Raw genomic sequence first — 19,305 nt, forward strand, 5'->3', positions numbered from 1 at the left:
GCTTTCAGCTACGTACAACTAGAGGTATTTCCCAATACATTCTCGTTTCCTCCTCTTTGAAAAACAAAGAAAACAAGAAAAGGAGGCCATCTGTTGTAGGTAAAAACATAGCTTAAATTAATACAAAGGCACAAGACAAAACCACGAATTATAAGGTGCTGTGCTTCTGCACATTCACTATTGAGACTGGGAAAGTCAGGGACTTGGAGCACCAGAAAGGAGGCTGCAAGGAAGGTTTCCTGGTGAGAAGTAACATTCTTAGAAAGAATAAGGGGCTGGAGAAACAGAAGGTGAAGATCATGGAAGGGGGGGATGATCCTGGAGCTCAGCGAGCTGCACAGAAACAAATGCCAAAGGCTGCCCAGGGACACTGGCCAGTGGGACCCGAGGCTGGTGACTATGAGCAGCTGCACAGCACAAAGGCAACTTTCTGCCCAACCCTCCTGACAGCAACGATCTCCCTGCTAGGAAGGGAACCTGAGGCTACGTGAACCTAACGCTGCTGACAGGGAGAAAAGCAGGTAAGTGCATGAGATTATGAGATAGGATAAAAGCTCAGATCTTGGTGGTTCTTAAATAAACCCCACTATCCAGATCTACGATGGGCTGTCATTCATTCTGTCTCCCCTGTGACCCAACCCCCCTTATCAATATAAATAACTCTCCCATCACATTAAAACTGTATACACTGGCTTTATCTACTTTGAAACCCAGTTCACTATCCCATGCCTGATAACTAAGGGAGTAAGACCTGTATTCTCACCCCTGTTTTCCTGCGGTCTAGGGCTTTCTTAGAAAGAAATCTTTCTGAAGGTGCTCAGAGCCAGAGGAAGTTACAGGATGCTCCACTGTCTCTCCCCACACTGATAATCAAGGGACCAGGACCGGAGACGCTGGGAAGCAGGATGCATCCGAGAGCATGCTTGTCCTCTAGTGTGCATACAACTAGAATTTATCAATTTTATCTGTATAAATTATTTTAATAACCAGGATATTTTCAATTCAACAAGCAGTATTCAGGAATACACAGAAAAATATTTGGCATTAGAAAATTATCTGTGCAAATACTTATTCGAACTATCTTAATTTACTCTTCATCAATGCTGAAATCCTCTTTATGCTGCTGAAACGCTGAATTGTCCAATTCTTACTTAAACAACATATGCATTGAAAGCTTCTTGAAAAACTCAAAAAAACGAGACCAAAAAAACTCCAACTCCTCAAAACAGAAAAAAACCCCACTCTTAGACTCCATACTTTCCCCACAGTTATAACCAGAAGACCTGAGGATAAGAAAGGATAAATGTAAGCAGCTCTGGTAGTCTGAGCCGCAGTCAAATATCCTTTTCACTAAACAGCATACAAAGCATAATGAATACTTTTGGCCCAAATCAACAAAATATTTAAGAATGTACTTGAATCATTTTCTTGCTTACAGCTATTTTCTTAAATCTAGCTTAATACTGTCAGGTTTGCTAGCAGTTTTTGAAACAGTTATTTCGTTTTCTTTTAATTTACTGCTGTACTTCAGTTTTCAGTGTAATTTGGATCATGAGAAATGTCTTCTATTTTAACAGTTATAGTCTGAATCATTATCAATTAACCAGTCAAGCCACAAAATGCTGACTCCTTTATTTCCCCCACCATTGTAATTTCCATCTTAGAGGAGGAATTGTTAAACACGAGAGGTATTTCTATAATACAAGATTATAGACTACTACAACAACAACCACTAGTTTACAGTTTTTAACGCCTAGATAATTTTCAAAACTGCATGTCTGCATTTTTAAAACCAGAGAGTACCAGAGAGAGAGAGAGAGAGAGAGAGAGAGAGAGAGAGAGAAGATCAGCTAAGTAACAATTAAAAAAAAAAAGCTGTCACTGTCCACAGGAACCATGTCTAGTCACGTTTTCAGTCAGTCAGTCAGTCAGCTGAGGGTCATGTCATTATTTAGTTTCTGTAGAAAAAACACAAGTACAAAAATAGTATCAAAAAGCAACATACCTATTTTAAAATACATATATTAGAAAACATAATAATTACAACAGCATATAAATAAGGCTTTTAATATATTTAGAAGAATAATATTAAAATTTTATATATGCTTCTCCCGCATTTAAAGAAGTACCTCTTTTTCTGAGCAGTGTGTGAAAGCCAGCAATTTTTCTGCAGTATACTGTTGATACAAAATATAGTTAACTTTTTTTTTATTCTGGAGTATATTTCAACTATGATACAATTACCTTTTTTTAAAACATTTTTGCACAGAAATAAATCATTATAAATATACATGTTAAAACTTTATTAAAATCCTGAAGTTTAACTAAAAAAAAAAAAGAATGCAAATCAAATCAGCGATGCAGGACTTTTTCAGGACAAGGATAACAAAAGACAACAATAACCAAGTATTTCATGACAGAATAAGTGTTTTTCAACTTTGTAAGTAACTAAATAGTTATTTAAGAACACCACCAAACATTTTCAGAAGGGGAAAAAATGCAACAAATCCATTGGCTGTGGGTTAAAGCCGATCAGCGATGATTATTAAGAGCCACAGAATCCAGCCCTAGATATCCGTGTTCTGCATTTCTAATATAGTGCTAGTTAGAAGCTCTGTTTCGTGAAAAATGTTTGGGGTGGGTTTGGGTTTTTTGTTTGGTTTTGGGGCGGGGGTTTTTTTTGGGTGAGGGGATGTGGGGTGGTATTTAAATAGAACTACCAGGTTGCAATGAAGAGATTAACCAGAATTCCACAATACATTCTTCTGAAAGATACCAAATTCTTTCCTTGCTCTTCTATTTTTGAGTGATACAATTTACACAACAGGCATCAAAGAATTGCAGTGAGGTTCTCACGAAATACTCAAAGCAATGCAAAAACCTGACTAGAGAGCACAAGCTGGTCAACGCCAAGAACATTAAGACAGCTTCTTCTTTTAGCAACTGCCTAGAAGTAGACACTGTAGTTGCCTTCTCAAGCCTAAACCATCTTGCTTTGAGTCGGTGAAAAGTGATTATTTCAACCATTAATCATTAATTATTTCAACCAACTTAGCATAAGAGGGGAGAACCTCTCACACACCCACCAAAAAAAAACCAACTTACATTAGAACTTAAAGCAGTTAAGAGAACCTTATTGGTCTGTATTTCCATTATTTTCTCTGCTACTTTTAACTACTCATATAAACAATTGCATTTTCATTGACTTGTAGGAGAGTCAGAGCCTGCAAAATTCATTAGATGGATTAGCTTAGAATATTAATACACATGTACTCAAATTCTCCTGATAAACAAAACTTGTTGTTGTAAGATAATAGACTGTTCTTATGATCAGAAGTTTACATCACAAGAGCATTATCAGTAGCATACCGTTACCATAAAACATTTTTAAGAAACTAGTTTGTAAGTTATATTAAAAAAAAGATGATTTACATAAGAAAAATATTATTGGGGAAAAAACTTCAAAAAGTCAGATAAAAACTGCATTGAAATAATAAATATTTTATTTAAATTTAATTAGTCAATTGAATTACATTTATTTTCATATAGATTTTATTGAATTCACAGATCTTATCACTGATTTTAATCACAGAACCTTGTATAGAAAGGACTATTGCAAAAATCCAGTCACCTTGTTAGAGATAAAAGGCAAGCAATACAACAGGACGTAAAAAAAAAAAAAAAAAAAATCTTTTCTAAAGAGGCGATGACTTCCTTAAGTGAAAACTCACAGAAGTTTTAGCTAAGATTATTATTTCCTCCAGCTAAAATTCAAAAAGAACAAAAGTTAATATTCTCACATCTTCAAAAAAAAAAAAAAGTACTATTTCAGAGGGAGAGAGAATTCCATCCCCTTTCACATGCACAATTTAAAGCTTTAACTGAAAGCAAAATATAGGCCTCTAAACTACTGAACTTGTTTGCCAGTCAGTCCAATGCAAAGTCACACAATGGTAAGCTTTATTTAAATGGGCAAGCCCTTTCAAAAAGGAGCACAGATGGAATCTTTCTTTTTATGTACCATTTTGTTTGAATTTGAGAAACTGGCTAAAGGACAAAAAAAGAGCAAGTAATTTTGTCTGTCTATGCTAAGAAGAGAGAGATGCTAAGACAACCTGCTAAGAGACTCAGTATCAAGAATGTGATGTACAGGATGTAACAAGATGCAACACAGTAAATTTAGAAAGCTCTTCTACCTGTGTTATTGCACGGACACAGCAGATGAGAGGCTAAAGAGAGGGGAAATATTCAGCAGTCATTTGCACCAGAATTACAGGTAATCTGTCCAAGACAGCTTTAGGGTGTTCATCTTCGAAGAAACTAAAACTAGTACTCTTTATTATTTGAAAATTTACAGAAATGCAAAAACCTAGGAAAGGACAAAGAGCTCTGCTGTAATTTTGCATGCGTAAAAAGATTATTCTTCAAATATGACCTAATTTCTCCAGTTTTCTAATTAGGTAAAATGGCACAACAGCAAATGTTTATGTCTTACCCTCACCTTATAAGGGAGTTCAGGTTTCTAAATAGTCAAATATTAGAACTTTTTAACTTTTTAACATAATTTGAAATATGAAGTAAGTTTTAGCCTTTTGAAAATCCCATTTGGTGACCAGCTGCACACCTTTTGTCAGCTGGAGACCTTAAAGAATCTTCTCAAAAAAAAAAAAAAAAAAATCACACTGGAAAGATGTGTGCCTGTGTATGCGTGCACACTTGTGTGTGTGAATAAAAAAAAAAAAAAAAAAAAAAAACACAAACAACCACAGTTCTAGACTGACAAACAGAAGAGAACCTCCCAGTCTTCTCACTCTTATCTTTCTTAAAAACAAAGAAAGTAAGAATAAATCATCTTTCTGATTTTGGATGCATATTGTACCTACACTTTTCTAGTAAAAAGTAGTCAAGGCAGACCTAGTATTACATTACACTTTACATCATCATTTAGTGACCAAGAGGCTGGCCTTTTATTATTGGAAGTAAAAGTCACATTAAAAACAAACAAAACCTTTGTACAAAGATAAGAGCATGGGTACAAGTTACTTAAAATTGCATTCACCAGAGCTGCTGATTAAAAAAGTTTCAAATTAGTTTTAGCTACAATTCAATGCAGGAAAAGAATGCTAGAAATCCAGGTTTTTTAAAAAGTAAGTTGGGTATAAAGACTAAGGCCACCTTTAGTAACTGCTGCTTATCAAAAGAACAACAAGAAAGTCCTTAGGAAAAAAGAAGGAAAAGAACACTGTGGGCAAAATCTTTTGGTCTTTGTAACTCACAGGTCACAAAGAGTATCTACACAAAGAATGGCAGAAGGAGTGAAGCTTAGAAGTAAAACATTGATGCAAAGAGAGTCAGCATTTCATGTGATGTTTTCTGAATGAGTTAAAGCAAAACTGTATGTCCCCTATAAAGATATGGCTACTGAAATTATTTGGAAGCTACAGTAATATTTGGAGTTATTTTGTAGAAAACAGGGCTTAGCCTTTCCTACCCCAACTATATTTCTCTTTTGGTAATAGTCCTAAGGTTAAAAAAAAAAAAAATTAAAAAAATTGTTATAATTTGAATCAAATCAATGTTTTAAAAGAACAGGTGAATTTTGGTCCCTGAACTCTATAAAACCTCTCTAGGAGGTCAGCCAGCTTTCATAGGCCATAAGCATCAACTAATACATTCTCAAACTAATTATCTTAAGCATACACCTCAATCCCACCACAACAGGCTCTGCAATATTATTTTCTCCACTATCACACATTCCAGCTACAGCTGATTTCTGAGAATCCAGATGACCCAAAAACCCCAAACCTTCGGTTTTACCTGGCAACCTACCCTGTCCTTCCCATGTCCTTTTTTATTTACTCCTTCCCTCCTCTGCCCTTCAAGGACTAAACTCTGCATCTTTATCCAATGTCATTGTGAGGGCATGTGTTTTTAATGAAAGAAAGACACACACAAGCTGATCTCAGTTCCATTGTTTATTTTTTGCATACTCTTTTCAATGTTAACTGATATTCTTATGTACATAAAGTGAGTATTTCTATGAACATCTAGACTGATGTTAATCAACTGGCTCATATTTGTTCAAAAATTATAAAAATAGATTTTTACTAAAATAAAGTGTACGTGTGCATATATAAGCATGCACACAACCATATATACATGTATACACACACATATATCACAAATTAAATTTAAATCTATTTTTAGCTAATAACTTGAAAGTTTATCATTACATATTCATATCTAACTTCAAAATACTTTGCCTATCACTATTTCAAGTAGTTGAACTTCAGTTTAATTAACAGCTCAGATGGGGTACTCACCTGCTCAATAAGTTCTCTGACGTTTGTTAGATTCTTCTGTAGGCGAGTCTGCCAACCTTACTTTAAGTCTGACACCATTCACAATCTTGCCATGTAACGCAGTTATGGCATCACTGGCACTTGCTCTGTCTGCAAATTTTGCATAGCCCACATTTTTTCCAGCCACAAGGTAAACTTTTATCAAGTGTCCAAAACGACTGGGGGAGAAAAAAGAAAAAAAAAAAAGATAATTTACAGGTTTTGCTGCAACACAGATACCTATTATCCAATCTGAAGTATATATGATTTGGTAGCTGCAAAAACTATATTCTCATATGTATGCTGTATTTTCTTCTGCTGCCCTCTTCCAAAACTCCCAGTTTTCATATTCCCTTCTCTAGAATTCCAGGCAGAAACAGAAACAAAACCAAAAGTTTGTAGGCAATATTTTCCATGGAATATTACAATAGAACCACAAGCACCAGTGATTTATCTCTTATTTAAAAGAATATGTAAAGCTAATCAATACCATAGTCCCCAAACGCTAAATGGCACTCAAAAAACCCACAACAAAAAACCCCAAACAAACCAAAAAGCACACACACACAAACCAGCAGATAATTCAGAGGCTAAACTTGCATCTCACTTAAATGAACTTGCTCAGTTGCGATTCATCTTGAAAAGGTCTCGCTGAAATGACTCAAAAAGCAAGCGCTAAAGCTTTACGGAAAAACTTTTCCAAGTCCTCAGGAGATTCCTAGACAGTTCCTTAAAAAACTTTTAAAAAAAATAAATAAAGTCTGCTTGCTTCATAGCGAAGTTATACAAGTGTCAAGACTAGGGTGCATAGCCTTTTTCTTCTACAGCATCTGATTAAGAAAATTCAGTATATCAAATAGGTACAGTTTTAAATTCCACACAAGTGCATATTGTTTCTTTTCCTTTCCCGGTGCTTTGAAAAATATTTTAGCTTTCCAAAGATTTATTGAAAATGCCAGCTATTAGAAAAGGGGAATGTCTTTTTCTTCAAGAGTATACTAAAAATAAATAATATAAAATACTGGAGAACAGCTGAACTATAGCTTTGTTTTAAAGATGGCAAAAATTGCCTCTCAAGTCTTTGCTCCTCATAGGGAGACAGTGTGAAAGGACAGTTGTAATAGTGTCAATAAGATGCAAGCCATCAAAATGTCTCAGGATATATCAGAAAAAAACTCCCTACACTTACTCCCCTAAATTACTGTGGAAATTTATCAAAATACTTAAATTCCTTATAGAAATATGTACAAGGAAATGCCAAATAAATTAGGCTGTAAGAACTGGAAGTACCACATTTTTTGGTTAAAAAAACATTAAGAGACTAGACATTTTACTTCAGATTATGTTAATCAATAATGAAGCTGCTGTACTGATGACATTGCATCTATGCTTCAAGGTGAATTCCATTACACACTTGTTTCAAAAAGCAACTGTTACCTATTGATCACTTATTACTTATTGATCACTGTGCACTGTCTTTTCTGGAAAGAGTTTTCATGATGACAATCTTTTTATTTATTTTAAATATTTCATGGTTATTTTTTTGGTTAGAGAACACTTATTTGTAAATGGAGTCTTACCAAAACACATCCTCCAATACATTTACAGGTAAAGGATGGGGATGAAAGAGTATGAAAAGCCTTTCCTTCACAGAAGTGTCAGGTGGAACTTTTTTTTTGTGTGGCGGAAGTATGGCATCTGTTTGGGGCTGAAGTAACTGTGAGCCAGAAGTTCCTCCAAATGCCTGCTGAAACAGGGGAAAAAAATGCAAGTATAAGTTAACCGATGGGGGGGGGCGGGGGGAAGTCATTTTACCTTATTTACAATTTTTGTTCCTATCACAGGACATAAACAGGCTCTACCAGTTCTCATTTTAATTTGTATACTTTGGTTATTTCATTAAATTGGACAATAAAGCCAAGTAAGGTTAGACACCTTTACAGGGAATAAAAATGTACAAACCAACCAGAGGCACATCTTAAAAATGTAGCATCTAAAACAGTTACAGAAGAAAGTGAGCAGTGTTCTTTATTGACATGTATGAAGTTTCTTACAACAATTCAGAAGAATATTAATGGTATCCATTATATTAACTTACAGGAGGTGTCCTATACTGTTGAACAATTGCATTGTTATTCCGCAACACTGATGACACATGTGCTGTTACCAGCTGTGTTGCCATTTTTCTGATGAGGCTGCAAGCAGAAGTGGTAATAAACTATTTTAAAGAAAAAGCTAAGTTACGGTAATCTTAAATTCAGCAAGAGAAAATAAGTTTTAATGCACATCTGAAAGTATCTCTGGAAATCTGTAAACTCACGTAGATAAGGAAAATCAAGTCAGGCTTTCATGACACTCTAGACATGATCTGAAAGCATGCATGCTAGCTGCAACTCACTGAAAACACTCATACATTTCTACATATAGAGATAAAAAAAGCAAAGAAGTTTTGTAATACTCAAAGGGGGAAAAGTAAAAAAAAAAAACCAAAAAAAAACCAAAAACACACACAACTCTACAGAGCCCACTACATTTTGTGAAAGGTGCCTAAAAGGCAGAAGGGACAGAAAAATTTCACCTGTTTCAATAAAGAGCACGGAGATTCAATTCAGAATATTATCACAGAAAGTTTACTTCCAGCTCTCATTTTCCAGTAATTGTTCTTTGTTCTGTTGCGGAATAAGAAAAAGCAATTGCACTTTTTGCATAGATTCATAGCCCATGTCGTAGGCCCATGAAATAGTAGAAACTATTGAAGAATGAAGGAAATTGTTTGGAAGAAGGATGGTTGCAATGAGTTGGGTTTTTTTTAGTTTAGATCAGGCATGCACTTCTGAAGTGAATCTCCCCATTGTCCCTCCTTACTGTCCTCATTCATATCCCAGAACAGGTTTAACATGAACTACATTGCTTTAGGATGAAACTAAGCCAAAGTATTCACTGCAGGAGTGTAGCTAAGCTGCCCCAACTTGTAATGGGCATTCAAGTCACAGGAACAGATTAGAGATGGTCAAAGTAAAACCTGACGATCCCCATACAGCGGGGATACCAGATCTTCAGCACCCAACAGTTTTACTCCATATATGTGCTTCACAGGGCTACTATTTGCAGTACTGCAAGCACAACCAAGAGATCAAGTAGATAAATCTGGTTTTAGTACAAAAAACTCAAAAAACACATTCCAGCCTTGTTACATATTACAGAGACATTTACAAAGATTCTTGACAAATACAAGATTTTCCAGTGTATCTTAGGAGTATATATTTTAACCTTTTCTTTATCAAAGACTAGTAAGTTTCAAAAGGGTTATTCTAAACCATTCAAAAAACCCCAACACACCTAAATTTCAGAAAATACTATCTATGAGTATGAAACAAGATCACAGTGACATTGCTGTTACTTCTTATGTTAAAAATTCATTTATTTTAAGTTTTGCTCTCCAGAACACAACTTACAACTTTCTATGTCTATGTATTGGTACTTACTCTGAGCTATCACTCCCATCTTCTAGGAAAATGACAGTTAATCGATTTCCAGGAGGATACTCAAAACCGTGTAATTTATACTTGGCATATATAGCTGACGCAGCAGTACTGTACTGAATCACAGCATACCCTACAAATACAGTGCACACAGTTTCAGTATGGTATGGGTAAATCCTAAGAACAAACTACACTCACATAAAGCAATATGATTAAACTGCACATTAGTCATAGATGATACAAAATTCTTCAGTCTTTTTACCACACATTATGTTACTTAATAGCAACATCAGTAATATTTGTGAAGAAAACTTCAGTGGAATTAACTAGTGACAGATCAGCTATATTTACGCTAACTTGAAAAGCTGGTAGCAAAGCAACACAAGTTAAAATATGTCTTCTTCCCTAGCCCTGAATTAGAAACAAAAACATATACAGTTTCATTTTAAAATGCAATTATCCCATCAACAGTGAATCTCAAGTACTGTAAAGTTACATTTTAACTCTCTGAATCATTTCCATTTCAAGCTTCTTGGAGAAGAGACCTCTTCCACATTTTTCTCAGCAACAGCAAAACAACAAGACGACTGAAACCAAAACAATCCTTCCAGTACAAAACATGATTTGTTTTGGAATGATTTAATCCAGTTTACTCATGTCAGCTTCTATACACAGACACACCACCACCCCCCCATTTCAAGATGAAAACTCAAAAGATCCGTTTAGACAACATTTAAACTAGCTGCCTAATAATTTTTGAAACTTTTTCTCCATTTACTCTGCCCAAAACTATTAACTTAATTTGACCAAAAACCACTTCTCATGGTTTTGAGTCTGTCCTTCTTGAGATTCTATTATCTGAAAATGAAGGTATTTAAGGCTATCTGTAAACATGGGTTCAAACAAAACTGAGTTTTGGGGTTTATGCATCAGTGATAGCAGCAACCATTGATACATAAAACATTCATTCTTTCCAAAAAGTGTACTGTATTTTGCAATACAAATGAATTGAAGTGCAATTAAAAGGCATTCCCTGCATAGAAAGAAAAAAAAAATAAAAAAAATAAAAATCTTTTTGTACGTTTACTTACCACTATTGGTATGAGGATCTCGCTGAACATCACAATATTCCAGTCCTGGGACTAGATCAAAGAGGGCAAACAGCTGCTCTTGGATAAAGGGAAGCCGTGATACCACTGACAGACGTTTGGAGACCGACTCTTGAATTCTGCTCTCATTTTTTTCAAAACTACAAAACTCTGGCTGCCCACCTCAAGAATCAACATAAAAATAAATAATTCGAGTCATCACACTAGCATGCCTTCATTTCATTCATATTTTTCATTCAACTTTTAAAAGTAATCTAAGTCAATTATATACACTAAAGGTAACGTGTTTATTTCACCAATGCAGGTCACAAAATAATCAACCAACTAGAGCAAAATGAGCCATAAAAACATAGAAACAAGCCAGGCATTTCGTTTCTAACTCCAACATCCAATCTACTATTTAAGTGTTGACCTAAGTCTCCGTTAGCTTCCCTTCTTCCAAGCTGCATTCTTACTTTGTGACTATACTCAAGACTACAAATCATTTTTAGTATTAAAAGCTGTAACTTACAAAACGGAAGTGTATTTCCTCTTGGTTCTTGCCTCGTGTTATTACTATAATAATCATGTTCAAAAGACTCGGATGACTTATTTTTAGGTTCAGCCAAAATGGCCCTGTAGCCTGAAAAAAACAGCCACACATTATAGCAACACCTCAGCACACCTGAATTATCTGACTGGATCTGCATTCTCCAAGTACTGTATTTAGAAACATATTATTCAGAAAACCCAGTAAGTGCTGGCTTTAGGAAAATAACTAATCTATAACTCTTGAAGTCTGCCATAATAACTGTGTGAAAGTTAAGAACTTCCACATAGAACTACTCCTAGTCACAAGTTAAGCGCAACAGAGCCTACTTGCTGTGAGAATGACTGCGCACTGGCACAGGTTGCCCAGAGAGGTCGTGGAGTGTCCGTCCCTGGAGATATTCAAAAGCTGTCTGGACGTGGCCCTGGGCAACCACAGTGCCCAGGTGACCCTGCTTGAGCAGAGGGGTTGGGCAAGACGACCTCCAGAGGCCCCTTCCAACTCTGACCATTCTGTGATACTTGGCAGGATTCAGAAGTGCTCCAGAGGCGATCACCTGAACTTCCATGCTGTAACAGCAGTTTACCTATGTTTTACACCGATCTAGGTTTTGCTTTTATGAAATAAATTACTCTCAGGCTATCCAACTAATTTCATTTTAACCTCACAGCAAGAAGGAAATAAAGTTTAACTTAGCAGTTTAACTGCTAAGTAACCTCAGACTCATATTCCTATGCAAGAATTGTCACAAATATTTTTGTAGAACCACTTGTGATAGATATGATATAGAACCACCACATATATTCCTGGAGGAAAAGAAAAAACCCACAGAAGAATAACAAAAAAACCAACCACACCCACACACCAGGTTGTTTCGTATTTGTGATTAAGCGAACATTGAACAGGAGGTTGGACTGGAAGGCTGCTGTTAGGTTTTCCCAAAAGCCTGTCTTCTCCTGGATGAGGAAGCCCAGTTCCTTCCATCCTCTCCTCATAAGTCACATGCTTCAGCCCCTGACCACCTTGGTGGCCTTCCACCAGACTCACTCAAATTCATTAACACCTTTGTGGTACCAGAGCATAAATGACAAATGGTTGGTCATAAAGCATACAAAGCCTTTCATTCTGTAACAGATTAACCATGACGTTAAATGAAAACAAACAAACAAACAAAAAACCCCCAAACTTCAATTAGGATGAATTTGTTCTTACATAAACGTAATCACAACAGAATCCCTATGGATTATTAAATATATTTTTAGATATAAATTCATCTTATATCAAGTATATTTTATTAAAAATGCATATTCCCAGGGATACATTAAAATGAGGTTTTCCTGTGTATGAAGCCTACGTTACAGGCCAACAATAACACATGAAAGAAAACTCTGTATCGTTTCCAAACTCTTTTCACTGATCTTACTTGCAGTTTGGACCTGCAAGAATGTAATCAGGTGACAGTTCTCAATGAATGTTAATAATACTATTTTTTATGTGCAATAGAACTTTGTCTCAAGATGTGTTTACATCATAAATAATTTACCTGCAAACAAAACTAGAAGTTAAAGGTACATGAATGATGATACACACTTATTGTGAAAAACTTGAAAGAACTCAGTCAGATTCTTACTTCGATCACACTCCTCAATTGCTCGGGCAGCTTGCGATGGTTTTAAATATCTCACATAGCCCAAACCTTTACTTTCTCCAGTAGTCTTGTTTTTAATAATGCTGCAATATTCAATGTCTCCATACATCTAGAACAATTAAAAAGCATGTTAATTTACAATATTTGAAAATGCATTAAAGTTCCATGCGTTAAGCCCTCTGATAAATTAGGACAAAGGCAATTTAAAATAACAATTAACAAATAGCGAATCAGTACCTTAAACTTCTCTCGTAGGTCTTCCTCTGTATAGGATTTTGGTATCATAACAAAGATTCGTGTAAGCTCCTCATCTTCAACATCTCGGTGGCTTCCAGAAGCTCTTGACTGTGCAATAAATACCTAGTGAAATAATTACATAGACATTAATTACTGGAGAAAGGGTCTTAACCACACATCAAAAAGCAAGAAAAACAGTTTGTTTTAACAAGTCTTTGTATTTATCTTTCACATAAGCTAGCTTTCCTAATATGGAAAAAAAGAACATTTCTGATCATAGATGCATCTGTGACAAAAGACCTACAAATACAATACACCCCAAACAGGACAGAGGCCAGCAGAAGTTCTCACTGGAGATAATGAAGAATGGTCAGGAATATCAAAGCCTGATTCAGCAGCACTGCCAATGTCACAGGTAGCATGTGAGGTAGCAAAAAAAATGCATTACTGCAACAGGCCTAGTATAGCAGTAGTAACAGAAAATAAGCAAGCAAGCAAACAAACAAAAAAGCCTAGCAGCTTATTAAAGCCTTGCTACTGCAGTTCACTGCTCGGTTGGGCCAAAGTCTGCAGGTCTAGTGTTCGATGAAGGATCATAACTTCTCACATCTGTAACTGTTAAAATCCTTTTTAATTAATGAAATCAATTTAATCTCAGAAGTGCACCCGAGAAGACAAGCAGGCAAAAAAAACCACAAAAAAGCAAGCAAACCCAAAACAACCAAATAAGAAAAATACAAACAACCTTCAAAGTAGGCCTCTTATGCAAAAGCAGCAACTGATTTCACAGAGCTCTTGAATTATATTTCTAATAGTCATGCAGGGGAGTAAGGAATAGAACTCTGATCTTCTGGCTTCTAATGACAAGTTCTTCAGAAAAGATTTTACTGACTCAATTGCTTTTTCAAGTGAAACACATGGAATCTTCTTCCACTGTTCAAAGTCATTCATATCTTCTCAGTACTTGGGTAATATGAAAATAATTCAAGAGGTTGAAAGCTGCCAGTGAGTTCCGTAGGTAAAAAAACCAAAACATAATTGTTTTGAAAGAACTGTGCACAAGATACAAAACCAATATAAAATATACTTGCAAAAACAGTTCTATTTATCCACGTTGATCTTGCTTACAACACTTAAAATATACTGTCTTAAAATATTTCACAGAGATTCCCTCAAGGTTAAAAAAAAAAGGAAAAGCTAGTTTCCAGGTACTGCATTTTCTCCAGGCCTGTTGCAGCTTACGCCACACGTGGGAACTTCAGGCAAGGGTGGTACTCACTGCAGCTCCTCCTGAAGAGCACCGCCAAGCCCGCAAGCCCCGCAGCCCGAAACCGCCCCGAGTTTGACCCAAAAGGGTGACAACGTCAGCACCTGTACATGTAGAGAGAAGGCCACAAGGAGCGGGTTTGGCGCTCTCCGTGGCGGCTCGCTGCCTGCCGCTAAGCGAGGCGGCCAGCTCGCTGCGGGTTTTCCAGGGCTGCTCCAGGCGGGCCTCCGCCACCGGCCGCCCCCGCAGCCCGCACCCCGCTGAGGGGCTTCCCGCTGCCCCCGCGTAGGCCAACACTACCTTCAACCCGCAAGCTCGGGGCGCGGCGCCGAGGCCTGCCGCCCTCCGCGGCCGCCATGCTGGGAAGGGAGCGGGGGGACACCCCGCCGGGCCTCGCTCGCTCGCCCCCGGCCCCGCTCCCCGGCAGGAAGGGGGCGGCGCGCTCCGGCGGCGGTACCTTGATCGGCTTGGTGTCGGGGACCAGGCTGCGGCCGTGCATCTCCTCCATGGCCCGGCACGCCTGCGAGCTGCGGGCGAACTTGATGAAGGCGATGCCCCGGGACTCGTTGGTGCGCTTGTCCCGCAGGAGCCAGATGTTCTGGATGTCCCCGAAGGGGGCGAAGCGCTCTCGGATCAGCGCCTCCCCGGTGTCCTTGCCCAGCACCACGAAGACGCGGCTGTTGGGCGGCTCGTCCAGACACTCGGCCGAGAGGCGGAAGCCGCTGCCCTCCTCCATAGCGGGGCCGCCCGGCTCCCGGGCCGCCGGGGATCGCTGGCTTTTCTCGGGGGCCGGTGGGGAACGGCCGCAGCGCCCTTTCCGCCGGGGAGACAACATGTCCTCCGCCGCGCCGGCCGCGCCCCTCCTGCCTCCCGGCACCCAGTCAGGGCCAGGGCCTCGCCTGCGGCGGGCGGGGCTCCCCGGCCGCCCCACGCCGGGCTTCGCCGCCCGGCCTGCGGACGGGGACAGCGTCGCCTGTAGCCGGTCTGTGCGGCGTACCTCGCCCCCCGGGGAAAGGGGCTGTGCTGCAGGAGCGCCTCCTGGCCTGCCCGGGGCACCGGCGTGTCTACCCTGGAGGAGACAGGCACCTGCTCCCCGGGAGCGGCAGCGGGCGGGTGGGAAGGAGTAAGCAGAAACGTATCGAGGGTTGGTGCCGAGGAGAGGCGCTCCCGGGCTCCCCCTCTCCCTTGGCAGCGCCCGGCCGGGGGCGGTGTCGCAGAGCCACCGGACGGGAGGAACCTGCGGAGGTCAGCGGGGACAACCCCCTGCTCGGGCAGGGCCACCTTGAGCTGGCTGCCCCGGGCCGTGTCCAGACGGCTTTTGAATGTCTCCGAAGAGGGAGACTCCACAACCTCTCTGGGCAACCTGTGCCAGTGCTCAGTCACCCTCACTGTAAAAAAGTGTTTCCTGATGTTCAGATGGAACCTCCTGTGTTTCAGTTTGTGCCCATTGGCTCTGGTTCTGTCACTGGGCACCATTGAGAAGAGTCTGGATCCATTTTCTTCTTTCCATCCCTTCAGCTATTTATACACACTGATGAGATCCCCCTGAGCCTTCTCTTCTCTGGGCTAAACAGTCCCAGCTCTCTCAGCCTTTCCTCATGGGAGAGATGCTCCAGTCCCTTTGTGGCCCTTTGCTGGACTCTCTCTGGTATGTCCATGTCTTTCTCATACTGGGGAGCACAGAGGTGGACACGGTACTCCAGGTGTGGCCTCACCAGTCCTGAGTAGAGGGGAAAGGTCGCCTCCCTTGTCCTGCTGGTGACACTCCTTCAAATGTAGCCCAGGATACCGTTAGCCTTCTTTGCCACAAGGGCACATTGCTGGCTCATGTTCACCTTGGTGTCCACCACAACGCCCAAGACCTTTTCTGCAAAGCTGCTTTCAGCTGGTCATCCCCCAGCATGTACTGGTGCATGGGGTTGGTCCTCCCCAAATGCAGGACTTTGCACTTCCCCTTGTTGAACTTTTTGATGCTCCTGTCAGATCATTCTGCAGGCTGTCGGGTCCATCTGGATGGCAGCATGACCCTCTGGTGTATCGACCACTCCTCCCAGTTTTGTACCTTGTGTCAGTATTTCCCTAACATACTCACTTCTGCTGCAATAATTTATTTATTTTTAAAGGGCCTCCTTCAGCCAGAGACTCGCTACACTACATGGTGACCCACCTCCTTTGAAACAGCACTAGTGTCATAAAGCAAGAGTTCCTCTATGAAGAAACCATTTTCAAGGCCTTTGCTGATATAGGTAACAGCAGGGCTTAACATGCATCTTGTGAACTCTCAGGATACAGAAGCCCAGGGAACTTTATGTATTTCATGGGAAACGAACACAAAAAATATCCAGGAAAAATAACTATCTGTAGGAAACAAGCACACAGCTAATAAAATGTGAAGAATGCAATATTGTTATAAAGTTCATCACATCTTTAATAGTCGGATTCAAAAATAAAGAATTCCTCAGCTGAATATCGGAGCTGTCAGTGCCCTAGGGTTGTAGTGGCCCTGACCACTGCACACCGAGGGGTCAGTGATCCACAATACGGTTACCCTGGGCAGGTGCAGGCTGGGGCTGTGCTGGGCTGGGCTGTAGGTACAGCCTGGCCTTTAGGCCGTGCCGTGCTGCGCGCATCCCTTGGCCGCGGGATAAACTTAGCCAGCTCGTCATTACAGAGGAGCCTGTGGGCAGCTCCCTCTTGGTACCAGCAATTACACCTCCTGCCCGGCCTTGGCTTTGTCTAACAATGCAGCAAGAAGGTCTCATGAGAGCATCGTTTCTGTTTTGATTGCAGAAATGATAGAGTTGTTTCCTTGTAAGAAAATCTTATAAAAGCTTGAAAGACTGAAAGGGGAGAATCTCTGCTATGGAGGAGGTTTGCATGGCACGCTGTGTATGGGCCAGTGGCCCGCTCAATGACCCCACCACCTGGGTCTCCCACCATCTAAAGGAACATGAGATCACCTATGCTATTCTTTTCTGCTAGCATTGTAAATAAATAGCATTGTAGATGATACTTTACAGGGTCTAAGTTCTTACTGGGATTATAATGGACCAACACCTCCTGGTGCAAAACAGGGTTAAATTAAGAAATCGGGGGATCAGGGCATGCATGTTATTTCTATTATTTTCCACAAGCAAATTAAATATGCAGAAATCCCCTCTCTTTCACATATGCAGATGTAGTTGTCAAGTTCATATCAACAAAGTTTCATGGAGGCAAGGTCTGGCAATCTGAAGATCTGGAGGAGGCAATATTTTGAGCACTACGCAGTCCTGGTGGTGGCCTTGGAAGCAGCATTTTTGTGGGGGTTAAATGGTGTCCTGTTTTGGGAGTGTAATGTAGAAGGTCGATGAATATTTTTAGAGGAACATACTTTGGATAGAGTGGTTGGGTTTGGTTCCATGTAAAGGAGTGTTTTGGAGAATCAAGTAAGCTCTTTCTTTGCACACCAGTGGGAAGTCTTTAGAGAAAAGCAAGGTTATGACTCAAGACATCAGGAGCAGTGTTCTAGGGCTGGAAGGTGACGTCCCTTCCAGCACCGAACTCTGCACTCATTTTTTCCCAACTCCTGACACCGCGGAGTGGAGCCATGACAGGGCCGCAATGCCACTCAGATTGAAAAGCAAGCATTTTGGCGTGGGGAAGGTGCCTGCAGAGGGAGGGCGGCACTGCCTGGGGTGGCATGACACTGTCATGTGTGTCGTTCCCCCCCCGACTGTTGGGACCATTGGCACAGCACGCGACACGCACCACCTACCGCTCCCCCCAGAAAGAAGGGTGCAATGCTTAATCCCACCCCGTGGGCCTGCGACACACCAACCAGGAGAGAACGTGCTGAGTTGTCCTCTCCGCTTGGACGTCGCTTTGATGACACCTGCTTTTTGACGGGCCGAGTGCGGAGCGGCAGCGGGTGGCTGGCTGGGCTTAGGAGGGGTGGCCGGTGCCTGGGTGTCACTGGAGAGCAGTGGGGCAGCCTTGCCTTTCGTGCCCTCCGATGGCCAAAAGGTGCTTGACTCTCCTTTCCCTGGCAGACACAGGCCCGAGGGCGGCCTCGCAGGCACCTTCCCTCTCTGTCCAGGCTGTTGCCTCTGGAAATCCCCCTTATGATGAACGTGTCCTGACAGGCACTGGAGGGGGAGTTGAATTCTGTTCTGGAGACATTCAGTTCTGGAGACGTTCTAGGTAGCACTGCGACCCACAGGGAAATCCTGAGGTGCTGCTGTGTTTTAGATCAGCCTTCTAGACAAAAGTATGTTGACCTTTACCCTTACCATCAAAGTAGCTCTAGAAGAGCAGTCAAGGAACTTAAAGCTACCTTAACCTCCAAAGATAAGAATAACAAATTCTGTAATTCTGTACCTCTCGGAGATGCAGCAAAAAACCCATGGTGCTTTTTTCTAATTGTAAATTGGGTAACTTAAAAAAAAATTAATTCATGACTATCAGCAACCAGATCACGTTAAGAAATCGTGCAGCTTAACAGAGTCTTACCCAAACTTACCTTTACAATTAAGTCCGGGTCAAATTTTCATTACTTTGAGACACATTATTTTTTATTACCGTGCAAGACAGAAATATTTTATAAAACTGTAGAAGGAGATGATATATGTGACCAACAACAGTGAACTTTTCTGTAATATTGTTCAAATTTCCTTTTTTTTTTAAGATTTTTTACATAGCTCAAAATGATTG

General features: G+C 40.3%; 1 protein-coding gene across 4 annotated transcripts; it reads right to left on the minus strand.

Moving 5' to 3' along the window:
• Positions 1–839: 839 nt before the first annotated feature.
• RBM45 (RNA binding motif protein 45) lies at positions 840–15,449 on the minus strand. Of its 4 annotated transcripts, XR_012995676.1 has the most exons (11): positions 15,071–15,449; positions 13,347–13,469; positions 13,092–13,218; positions 11,444–11,554; positions 10,915–11,094; positions 9,827–9,956; positions 8,440–8,536; positions 7,922–8,088; positions 6,324–6,520; positions 2,130–2,177; positions 840–1,958 (listed from the first exon to the last, which is right to left on the minus strand). XR_012995676.1 is itself a non-coding variant. In XM_076342539.1 (10 exons), the coding sequence occupies exons 1-9, from the start codon at positions 15,446–15,448 to the stop codon at positions 6,328–6,330; spliced, it is 1,503 nt and encodes a 500-aa protein (XP_076198654.1). In that variant the 5' UTR covers position 15,449; the 3' UTR covers positions 840–1,958; positions 6,324–6,327. The 4 variants fall into 4 exon arrangements, 3 of the variants coding, with proteins under 3 accessions (XP_076198654.1, XP_076198652.1, XP_076198653.1); XM_076342539.1 differs by lacking the exon at positions 2,130–2,177 and having other exon boundaries at positions 7,922–8,085; XM_076342537.1 differs by lacking the exon at positions 2,130–2,177 and having other exon boundaries at positions 841–1,958.
• Positions 15,450–19,305: the final 3,856 nt, after the last annotated feature.

Source organism: Aptenodytes patagonicus, chromosome 6, assembly GCF_965638725.1.
Source record: "Aptenodytes patagonicus chromosome 6, bAptPat1.pri.cur, whole genome shotgun sequence".
In the NCBI taxonomy this organism is placed as follows: domain Eukaryota; kingdom Metazoa; phylum Chordata; class Aves; order Sphenisciformes; family Spheniscidae; genus Aptenodytes; species Aptenodytes patagonicus.

What these genes read in the sequence shown, in the direction of transcription:
- RBM45 (XM_076342537.1), bottom strand. Translation starts at nt 15,448, where the DNA reads ATGTTGTCTCCCCGGCGGAAAGGGCGCTGCGGCCGTTCCCCACCGGCC. An exon ending in CCGACACCAAGCCGATCAAG is followed by an intron (nt 13,470 to 15,070) that starts GTACCGCCGCCG and finishes TTATTTCACTAG; the next exon opens with GTATTTATTGCACAGTCAAG. An exon ending in AACAGTATAGGACACCTCCT is followed by an intron (nt 8,089 to 8,439) that starts GTAAGTTAATAT and finishes CCCCTGTTTCAG; the next exon opens with CAGGCATTTGGAGGAACTTC.